Consider the following 11821-nt stretch of genomic DNA (forward strand, 5'->3'; position numbering starts at 1 on the left):
AAAAGATCCTGTTAGCTACGAGCAGCGATTTAAATAACGCAATTGGCAGAGAATAATACAGGAGGTCAAATAGATGAACTCGTTCATCACACTGTTTTATCATCATAACGCGCCACGTATCACAAAATAAGACCGAAGAGCAGCAAAGCACAGAGGACACTGACCTCTATAAACTTCAGCCTGACTCCGTTTGTACCGACTGAACTCCGGCTGAAGGCCTTTATTTGTTGGTTTTTTTGTTGATTGGATGATTTTTCTATTCAGAGCAGCAGCGAGCATTAAGGGCACTCAAAGAAAAACAAATTACTCCCCTGTGTGTGCGTGTGTGTGTGTGTGTGTGTGTGTGTGCACTCCGTCCTACAAATGCGTGGGCTGAAAGCAGATTAGTAGGAATTGGCAATATAATCAGCTTTCCTACAATTTCTAAGCAAAAAAACAGGAGAGAGTGAGACGTGGAGGAGAAGGTCTCCTGTGTGTTATCACGATGCTTCGACCTTGTTTGCAGAAAAAGCCAAAACCACATCATCACTTTCTCCATCACCAACTCCAGCTTCTTCTTCTCTTTTTTTTTTTAAGTGGCTGGGTCGGAACCAAAAAGTAATCTTTTTCCTCCTTGATTCACCCTCAGGTGGGCAAACACAAGAACGCGCACAGTTCCACGGAGCTGCAGAACTGCAAAACATTTCAAACGCGATAGAATCTCAACGGCATGCTGGGAAATCAATTTTATGAAGACGCTTTTACTGCAGCTGTCGGATACGGATTTTGTAAGAGATGTTGACATTGTGGAGCGAATGAAGAGCACGCCGTCAGCTGCACCTTTAACAAGGAGAAGAAAAGCCTGAAGGGTGCATTTGGTGACAAGCTGCTATAATAACGAGCGTTAACTTGGCAAGCAGAATTAACAGTCGATGTAATGGCTGATTAATTTGGCACTTAAATCATGAAAAATAAGAGAGTTTAACGGGCCGCGCTTCGTCGTCTCGGCGATTAGACTCGATTACGTCTAATTGAAAACAACGGAGAGGTTTTTAGAGATAGAGACAGCGGGGAACGGTTAGCGCAGAAAAAAATGGAAAAAAGTTCATTTCGAGAGAGGAGCGGCGGCGAATGTGGAATGTTTCATTCCAGTGTGATCGGAGGGAGAAAAAAGCTGTAGGCCACGCTCCGCAGGCCAGTAAATATATCATAAAAAAAGGGAAAAGACAAGCAGTATGCCGTATTTAACATGTGGTTCAATGTGCGACTCCCTATATGTGATGAGGAGACCATGGTAACGTCGTGTGTTCATCTACGGCAGCATTTTCTCAAAGTGTGTGCTGCTCGTGACCCGGGGGGCAAAATGTGATGCAGAACTAACTTTTTTTTTTGACGGAACTAATGTTTTGACATCGGCAAACATTTTGCACGGCGAAACAGTAAACAAATTACGCCTTCACGAGAGCGATGGTGTTCTTTCAGACAGACAGTCTGGAGGTATTAGTGACGCACGGGTCGACAAAGTTATTAATAAGTTACAGAAACATTTTGGAGCATAGGCCCGACGTCCTGCCCCTCTCTCAAACACACACACATAAACACACACACACACACACACACACACACACACACACAACTGCTGTGCTCGTTCCTTATCTCCGTCCCGGTCCTCACAAATGTGCAATAATGCAGAAAGCGGGTGGTTTGCAGGTCAGGTGCTTCCGTGACACAAAGCGCTCAGCTGACTGTCATCACAAGAAAATATGACGCAGGCCGTCGCTTTAAGATGAGGAGGGACGAGTGTGTATTTAATGTCGGAAAACCTCCGGCAGCTGACCCAGCAGATCAAGTCGACGCTCCGAAACATCACAGTCATCATTTTGTTGGGGGGCGGGGGAGGTGCTGTAGTCCTTTTTAATACCATATAATGCGGGTTTTTTGTGATTCAGACATCTTTATTGTGTCTTGTCTCTGCATCCATGCAGCACATCCAATTTACTTGATTTGTTTTTTTTTTTTAAAGGGAGCAAAGGAACAACACTTTTTATGGCACGTAGCCGAATGCATGATTTTTCATGCACGACACAATAAGACGTGAACTTCAGGTCAGCACGAGCAACGAGCCAAATCCTCCCACAGACAAACACGCACAGTATCAGGGGTGGGATATCTGGCCAAAAATAATATGTCAGAATCAAACGTGATATTGCGATAAGGATCCACAATCTAAATTATGATCCTTTTTCTCAGTTTTTGAAATGCCCCCTGGACTAAAGCCAGACCTGGAATATCTTATGACTTTCTGTTTTTGCACCATTCAAACTAAATATTGCTTTAAAGTCATACACAGCTTTCAAAATAGTTTGTTTTCTTACCACGTCGACAAAATTAAAGCAATATCTGACACAAACTTTGACGAGATTCTTAATTCCGAAACACGATCAGATGAGAAAAAGTGCTGGAATAATTCTATCCAGCAGGTTAATGCACCAGGCCTCCCCGTGTTGTAAATACCCCTCGTTTCCAGCAGCAGCAGCGTGTTTGACAGAGATAATAGAGTTGAATCGTCTTGCTTTGCCGAGGAAGGTAAATCCCCATGTCAAACGCAGCCAGATGAAAAGAACACTTTTGTCCCACATCTCATTTTGTAGATGTTAAAATTGATGCGCAAAAAAACCACAGGAGGCGGGATGGATGTGTCATTTTTACGGGAAGGGAGACGGAGGCTGAGCAGCGAGAAGGAAACAAAGACGAGCTGCCGGGCGGGAGGGAAAACGGGAGGTAAGAGGGCGGAGGAGGTGGTGGAGGAAAGTGCGGTGACATTAGACTTACAATGCCGTCTCTGTCAGACGAGCTTTTAAGGAACGTCCTCTCCGTGCCGTCGTGGAAACGAAGCACTTAGAAGCGAATCCACAACTCCGGCCGTCAACAACAGCTACAGGTAAGAGCACTTAGCTTTTCTACCCCGTCCCCTTGATACTTAGAAGGCAGAAGTATCATTATAGTTCCATTTACGTTATTATCACATTTATTTGCTGCTTTGTAAGGCTGAAAACCAACATCTGCAACTATGGGGAGCAGATTCTGCTGTGTAGAGGGTCAGAATGGGAACCGTTCACTGAGCCATAGTTTGGCATCACTTTTTGGTCCAGGAGAGAGGAAGCTACAGCGGTGCCCTTGGAAGCAGCTTTCATCACGCTAGAAACTGCCTGATATGGTGTCAGTGAGACAAAGCCAACAGAGGCAAAGAGATTATTGGTGATTTGATGGAAAAGATATGAGCTGGCCTAAACCCAGACGGGTAATTGGTAGCGATTGAAGCAGAGGGGGAGAGAATTGGCCTTTCCAGGTCATCCTGCCAAAGGGGGAGGAAATCTAGAGGGGCCAGATCAAAATGAAGACTGATATTGTTGTAGTACCTTAAAGCGCCACAAGGAACCTAAAGCATAGTGCAGCTGTAGTCATTTAAGAATCCATTGGTTTCCTCATCCAGCAGAGTCAGCGTGCAGTGAGATGTGTTAAGATGCATGATCCATAGCAGCGCTGCATCACACTTTAATTATCGTCACAGGGAAACACATGAAGGTGACATCCTGACGCAGCAGTCAATGGAGCACAGCAATAATGTCATCAATAATAAACTGTCACCAAAAAATAAAAAGCAGGCGATGATGGATTCCTATTTCAAGCATGTTCTGAGTTTATTAACTTTTCATATCATGCAGAATTGAGAAAAATAGACCGAAATAATTTTTTATGATTTATGGTATGTCAAAGAAAATGAATTGTGTAGAATATGCCAAAAACATATAATCCTTGAACCAGCAGCCACTTGTTTTTTCTGTTTACTTGGAAACATTCTGTGACTGCTGTTTTGTGACGGCTTGCTTTATAACCTTCTCTTTGCCTGCATCATTTCCCCCCACAGTAATTGCCACAAATAAAAACCAACTTCTTCAACATAAAAAGGGGGAGATTGTCAGTCAAAGAAAAGAAAAAAACAAGCTTCGAAAAATGATCGTGCAACACAAAATGCTGGCACTTTCACTGATGAAAACATCATCGGTATCGCTGTTATTGCAGAGGAATAAACGAGAACGTAAATATGATGCAGCGGATGCTAAAGGAGGGTAAATAAGGGTGAATTATAGAGATGTTGAGTGCTCTCTGGCTGGGCTCCTCTCACAGCAAGTGTGCACAGTTGTACAAACACAAACACGGCTCCAGCGTAAACGTGAAACTTTCCTCTTCCCCGTGAATATCCTTCCTTTACGACCGGCCGCAACAGAAAACAGGGCAGCGTGTGTTTGACAGCGAGCTATGCGGCGCTCCCTCACAAAAGCGGCTCGCATGGTAATCAAACCGGCGAGCAGGCCTTTGAGACGCCAAACAAAAGAATGACAAAGTGCAGCCCTCGTCCTCCTCTCTCTCTCCCTCCCTCTCTCTTCTTTTGCGCTCCTCTCTCGCCCCCTCCGATACTCCTACGCGTCACGCAGCAGAATAAGATTAAAAAGAAATAGAGACAGTCGGAGGGAAAAGATAACTTGGATGATAGGTGAGATGGAATGTATGGGATTTAAAGCTATAATAGTACCAGATAAAAGAAGTCAAGATTCAGCTCCACTGAGCAGAATGAGGCTGCTGTCAGAGTGTTATCACTACCTCCATCACACACTTCCTCTTTGGATATGTAGCCACCAAAAAGCACCGGATATGGTTTTATCCAAACAGCAGATACGTTGGTCAACGCTGTTAAATGTCAACGCCAAGAAAGAGTCACCGAGCTTTTTAGAAATGGAGATGAATTCCTATCCCACCTCCGGATCCCGGTGCTCGGATACACGTGTAAATATTCATAAGCGAGCATTGAGAAGTCGGAATGTGCGCGACGGAGATTTTTCAAAAGAAAACAAGGGTGAAAGGGAACACGAGGGGGAAAACGACGGAGAGTGATGCACACTGGGACGTGCATGCCACGGTCAATTCACCCCTCTTATATCACATCCATTTTTATGACTTTTTTTTTCTTCAACAAAAGCTGATTACACCCGCGGCCATCCCTGTCTCTCCCGGTCTCCGAGGTTCATCCGTCCCACTTCCTCTGATCCCTTTCTCCGTCTTTGTGGCCGGCCGGCACAGCCTCAAGGAGAGGTGACCTTTTCCATTAACCACCGCCACAGAAAGCAGCAGGGAGCCAACACACACACACACACACACACACACACACACTCACAGACACTCTTTGATGATTGATTGAAATCCTGCAACGTCCGGATCGCTTACAGTAAGGCAACACCATAGCTGATACAGCCCGGCGCTGCATAGGAACCCTATGAAAGCAAATCCTTCTGCAGGGGAGGGGGGGGGGGGCAAACCGACAAATCCCATCATGACAGGGATCACCGTCGTCTGCAGTCCATACTCCCACCTGACATCTGTCGCCCTCCATTCTTTCTCGCTTCCTTGATGGTTTCTCGTTTCTTTAACACCGACTCACTCGCCTTCCGACTCACACTCCTCCTCCTCCTCCTCCTCCTCCGTGTCTCCCATCTGAGTAAATAGTCCAAATTGTGTGGGGTTTAAAATCTACAGAGGATTTATTTGATTTATTTGATAAATTGATGCCGCTGCTGAATAAGGTGGCGCCACCCTTTACAGTGAGAATCTAGGTAGAGACAGAGTGCGCACTTGTTAGGAACGTGTTATAAGTCACAGCCACATCCTCTCCCTGATGCATCCTGCTGCAGGTCCCACCTGTTGCGTGAGAAGGGTGTCCTTCTTCGGCCCCGTCCCCCCTCCTCCTCCACCTCCTCCTCCCCAAATGCCCCCCACCCCTTCACAGCAAGTGTGCCAGCGGGCAGACAGTGCCATCATTCAGCCGCTCGCTCTTCTGCTCGGCTAAACACTGGGGCTAAAGTGCAGACGACAGCGAGATGGAGGAGGTGCGAGCTCGCAGACACACGCAATAACCCACTCGGGGAAAGAAAACAAGCCACATCGCACAAACACGTCCCCCCCCCCCCCCCCCCTCTCTCATTTACGCTAAATCTTTCCAACACTCACACGCGGACACAAATCTCCTGCGGCAAAGCGGTGGCAGCGGGCCAGAGCTCTCATCTGCATGGGGCCGAGCTGGTACCTTGATGGTGGCTCGTTGGGCAGGCCGACACACATTTCATTAACCCGGAGGTTAACCAACTCCGGACGTTTCTGCTCCCCCTTCCGACCCGGCCTCCATTCATCTCTCATTCCCACATATGTGAATGTTGGATGCACCAAAAAGCAACTTGAGAACGATCTGACGCCGTCAAGTATGAAATATAAGCACATGCATGTTGTCTCCACCTCCAGCAGCAGACAGGTCACACAGAGGATGCAGTGTGCGTTTGTTATGGGGACATCAGTCATCCTCGCTGTGGAATTACCCAGAGAGAGATTTACTGGGCTGGTCAGTTAAGCTGTGGGGCCGGTTCATGGTTGAGCTTGTGACAGTCAACATCCCAGCTCCCCAGACACAAGCTAACAACGGGCCGACTCGCATGCTTTTATAACAGGACCCTTTAAATGAAGCCCCACGTCAAAGAGTCGGGTCTCTTCACGTGACACGACCGATTCCCATACACCAGCGTCCCTTTATCTGCGTTATTACATCTAATCATTTCTCAAGGACAAGCGGAGCTATTGTGTAAGATTCCACTTTTCAATTTATGACTGAAACGTACAGGTTTCAGGATCAGAAATATTACTGTTAAGCCAGCTAAACAGTATCGCCGCAAAAGAATATAAATCACCACATTAGCGGAGCTGCAATTTGGTAATTTCACCACTTTCAGGATGTCTCTGGACGAAAAGCTTCTTTTCCTCCCCGTTTTCATCTGATTAACAGAGCTTCTTCCACGGCGACATGAAGGGCCCAGCATTCCTAAATGGAAGCAATCTTTAAAAGCCGCACCACCCAGCTGGGTTCACACATGTCCCCTCGGTTGAAAATGCCCAGACCACTTTGTTGATGCAGACTTGCAGACTGCACCCACGCTGGGTTTGCCGTTCCTATAAAAAGGCTGCTAAATGAAACTGTCACAAGCACACCTAAGATGTACAACATGACTCTGAAATAGCTTCTTTTTTTTTGCTGAATCTTTTTTTGTTCTGACCTTCCATAAACAAACCGCTCCGATTCACCGACGGGGCAAGCGGGCACCGAGCAGCTGCATTATTCACAACATCCCAAAAAGGTAATTGACAATATTCATTGTTGCATGAATAAATGATGACGTGAAAAGGAGCCGTGTACGTATCAAAGCCACCTCGTACGCACCGACGACGGAGGAGCGGATCTGTCGAGGTGACCGATGGTGAGAACCGCAGGAGCTAAAATTAGGGTAGGTGACATCGGAGGGCACGGCTGCCGTGACAGCGAGGCAGCCTGAAGGTGTTGCTGTTAAGATGCAACAACAAGCCATGTGTGTGTTTCTCTCGAGGAGGTATCAGTACAACACAACGTTCAGCCTCTCTGTGGATTATTCCACGCATGCAACCTCCCTCCAAACCTGCGAATTCATCCGCCTTGATCAAATAAGCTCTGAAACATCCCACCAGCCCAACACGTTACGCTCCCATATGTCGTCTCCATGGGCAACCACGCAGCCAATCTGTGGAGGGCACCCCCCGAGACTCCCCCCCCCCCTCCCTTCCCGACTTCCTCCTCATCCCTTCAGGGCGAGGACAATACGAAGTGTGTACGCCATTTTACAAATTCATAGGCAACATGTTTACGCATATGTGTGCGCCTCCACATGTGTAATCGTAGCTGATCAATAGAGGCCTGTATGCAGCAGCCAGCCTCCTCCTCCTCCTCCTCCTCCTCCTCCTCGGACCTGTTGATGCTGGGAGAACAGGGGGGCTGTTGTACAACTGGGTGGCCGCATAAATGTGGCACTCATCTAATATGCACCGCAGCACCGCCTGCCAACACACTTCCTCATTGAAATTCTGATTAAATAAGGATAGTCTGGCCAGTGTGCATTCTGCAAACTATTTAATTATACCTTCCCCCCCTCCCCCCCATCATCACAGCTACAACGGCTACGTCGGCTTTTTAAGACGAGATAAATAAATGGGCCGAGAAATACCCACGCTGTTTACAAAAGTCCCTTCGGTATTGCTCATTGTGCTGTTATATTGATTTGACTGCTCCATTCATAAATAAGAGATGCATATGCTGGCGACAAACGGTAGTCTGCATGTTCCGCGACCCACAGCTTGTTTCACGGGGTTCTGTAAGAACTTCAACTTCTGGAGTTTAGAAATAAAAATCCCTCACATCGGACTATTAATGTGTGCCATTATCTCCCCGATATTGGATCCTTCACTCCTCTCTCTCTCTCTCGCTCTCTACTTTATATAAAATCACACACACAAAGAAGAAAGGTGAGTGCGCTGGCCATCACTATTCAATCACCAGTCCATCACACAGCTCCATCCTGTACTGAATTATTTAGTGACAGAAAATGATGGTCCATTTCCAGACGTCTGCGGCCGGCTCGGCGCTCTGACTGATGACGATCCCTAATCAAAATGACCCGACGACACCTCGGCGTGATGGATTCCCCCGCCTACCGACCACAGTGTGATATTAACGACCGCGTAGGAGTACGGGGAGGCTGGTGTTAAACATAAGGTTTCCATTATATCCACTGGATGCATAGGTTAAGGTTATTAATGGCATTCCGGCCCTTTAAACCGAGTAAATGTCACTAGCCAGGTAAAAAAGAAAAGCATTCCTATTTGAAGCTGGAGGTAATCAGCACCTGCTTTCCTTTCACTGCCCGGAGTCCAACCACACACTTTCCATGACTGGATTCCCATTATATTTGTGTCACCAGCATGCACACATGCAAAGAGCAGTTGCAGCTGGTGATGGTGAAGCAGTGCACCAAAAAAAATCCCAATAAAAGAAGATAAAGGCAGTCGACGTGGACAAAGCACGTTTCAAAGCCGCGGCGAATGCTTCAGCGAGTAGAAAATGTATTCGCCGCGTACTTTCGGCCTCCAGGACGCACACAAAGCGTGGCGTTACACAATGCGTTCCAAAACCGCGTTTGTGTGCCGCGAAGACCGTGTAGGCAACCATGAAAGAGCTCTTCTCAAAGACTCCGGGCCTCCGCTCCCTCATTATGTCGACCCGGCCGGCCGACACACGAGCACGCCGAGGTGAGCGGTGCTCGAGTTCCAGACACTTGACGGGCTTCGTCCGAAACAATCAGCTCGACACGGACACGCTTGTGAAAATAATTATCCACAATTAGATAGACGCCGCCTCAACGGGGCACTTCATGCCAAAAATGTTTACGTTTCCCATAAGTCTGCTGGCCACACGCCAGTGAGACTTATTATCTAGTGGTTGGAGCGCTGGCAGCTGATTCGTGTGCGTCGGGGAGGATTTTGGCTGAGATGAAACCAATTTCTCCCTGAAGAGGGAACAAAAGGAGTGGAAATTTGACAAATTGTCATTTCATATGCAAATGAGGGAGCACTCAGGCCAAAAACTGATATTACATTATTCCTACCTGCTCCACCTCGCTGCTAAGAATCAATGAAGACTTTTTTTTTTTTTGCATGGAAAGAATAACTGTCAGCCTCATATGAATATTTACACACTTCAGAGAGCCCCATTTCCAGTAATGGCTACATCTCACTTAGAAACCCTTGGTGTGAGAGGGGACATGTTATTCATAAGAGGTTAAGTGAGTTGACCCTGCTCAGATGCCTGCTTAATGGAAGAGAGTCAATTAGACACGCCGAACGGCAAAGTACAGCATAACCGCTTCCTTCCTTCCTTCCTAGACGAGTCGTAGACGTGGAACCTGAAAACGCGGCGATATTGAAAACACATCGGCGTGCGACGGGCTCTGTGATTTCTCTGGAAACGTTCATGTTCACAATCACAAAGGCTGGAGAACGCACGGCGCAATAAACCCACCGAGACCGAGAGTGAACGTTAATTACATCAACTTTAGTGTCTGTGTACGTGAGAGATACAAATTCAGCTCTGCACTAAATCCCACATGAGGCTTAATGATGGAGATTTGTTTTTCATGGATCGGTTCGCATAATCCAGAGTTAAATAGTGTTTTGTTACGATTTTAGTTAAGTTTTTAACACAAACTCACTTTAGCTTGCAGTGACCAAAATGATCATCAGGAAACTAAATCCAGTCTGTTGCTGGGAAAACCCCCACGGCTGAGATCAGAGACAATGAAATGATCCCTGTGTCAGTGTGTCAGTGTGTGTGTGTGTGTGTGTGTGTGTGTGTGTGTGTGTGTGTGTGTGTGTGTGTGTGCGACATACACCCTTCAAGGACATCATAATCATTGGGTGTCACTTTACACGGACAGCTGCCGGAGATAGAGTACACCGGCATCCCATGTTGAATCTGTGGTAGGTGATGACATCGCCGAGCACCTTCCACCAGTTTTCCTTTCATTAGTAGCCGTTCTCCCTCCACAACACTCTCCGCTACAACCCCGGCCGTTCACGCTGTGCACAGTTAGCTGAACACAATCAAGCATCGGTAATAAGGAAAAGCACCACAGCAGCAGGTGGAGCAATGCCACCCCTCCCCTCCTCCTCCTTCAGCCCCCTGATATATTTCCAAGTCATGATTGGCACGGCGCTGACCTCCGGAGCCACCTTTATGAACAGCCCCTTTGATTATTAATGTTGAAGGCGGGGGTCCGGCCTTTTGGACCTGGCCCCCGACACCACAGGGCTCTTTGCTGAGAAGGAAACCATTGTTAATTTATGACACGCGCGCCGCCTCTCTCTGTGTTAGTCCTTCCCATCACACTGCCCAAGGGAGGTGGGGGGGGGGCAGCATTGGTCATAAATCCATGCACCCAATAATATTTAGAAGGAGGAGAAAAAAGAGAGTTTGTACTGACCAGTTTTGGTGTCTGACACTTCTATTTATGGTGGTTTTATCATGCTGTATAATATTATTCTTATAATATTCATGCAGGAGCTCACTATGCAGAGTGGTGACTTTATAGTGATGTTTCACCTCCCGAGGTGTGTGTACAGTATGCATACAGATGTTAAATGTTTCCCAACGCATGGATGTCTAACGTCAATGCATGAGGTGGACAGACAGTGCCCCCCCCCCCCCCCCAGGAGAGCCTACCTTTCCCGTAGTTGAAGTGGAGTTTGATGCTCTTGCCCTGGTTGATGTGCAGGTAGGTGAACCACACGGCGGAGGTGAGCAGCACCAGCAGCAGCAGGAGCTTGAACTGCTTCCGGATCTTCTTCACGGGGAAGCGCAGCATCCTGGCTCGAACATCCTCCGGTGGCCGCCCGGTAGTTCAGTCAAAACGGGGTCCGGGGGGTGGAAGGAAGAAAAAAAGCTATGTTTTGCCTTCTTTTTTTTTTTTTTTTAGGTGTCCGCGGCTCTTGCTAAAAAAATGTTTTTCCTCTCCCGGTTCACAGCGACGGCATCGCAGACAGCCTGCCGAGTAAACGGGAGCAGGAGGAGGGGGGGTAACTATAACTACAGCCTCAGAGCGCGTCTCGTTCCCGCGGATCCGCGAGGGGACAGCGACGCCAAACCCGTCGTATCCTCAGATCTCGGTCCAAACACCTCTGCGGCAGTCATTGCTCATGAATGCAACCCGGTCTCCCCCACCACCTCCTCATTTCTCCCCCTATGAATAGCGTGGCTTGTAAACAGGCTTCCCCTGCTGGAGTTTCCAGGCGGCTCTTTGGAGAGAGGGGTGAGGGGGGGCAGCAGGGAAAAAGGCTGCAGATCAAAAAGCAGCTAAAGTCCGGAGTGTGACCGAGGCAACAA

General features: G+C 47.6%; 1 protein-coding gene across 1 annotated transcript in view; it reads right to left on the reverse strand.

The window, feature by feature from the left end:
- Positions 1-11384, reverse strand: part of b4galnt4a (beta-1,4-N-acetyl-galactosaminyl transferase 4a) — a 113101-nt gene extending 101717 nt beyond the window's left edge. Inside the window, exon 1 of the mRNA XM_084016988.1 lies at positions 11162-11384. Within this exon, the coding sequence (XP_083873114.1) occupies positions 11162-11303 (142 nt within the window). The 5' untranslated portion in view covers positions 11304-11384. The remainder of the gene's footprint in view (positions 1-11161) is intronic.
- Between the last annotated feature and the right edge of the window lie 437 nt (positions 11385-11821).

The sequence above is a fragment of the Eutrigla gurnardus genome (assembly GCF_963514095.1).
Source record: "Eutrigla gurnardus genome assembly, chromosome: 9".
Classification (NCBI taxonomy): Eukaryota; Metazoa; Chordata; class Actinopteri; order Perciformes; family Triglidae; genus Eutrigla; species Eutrigla gurnardus.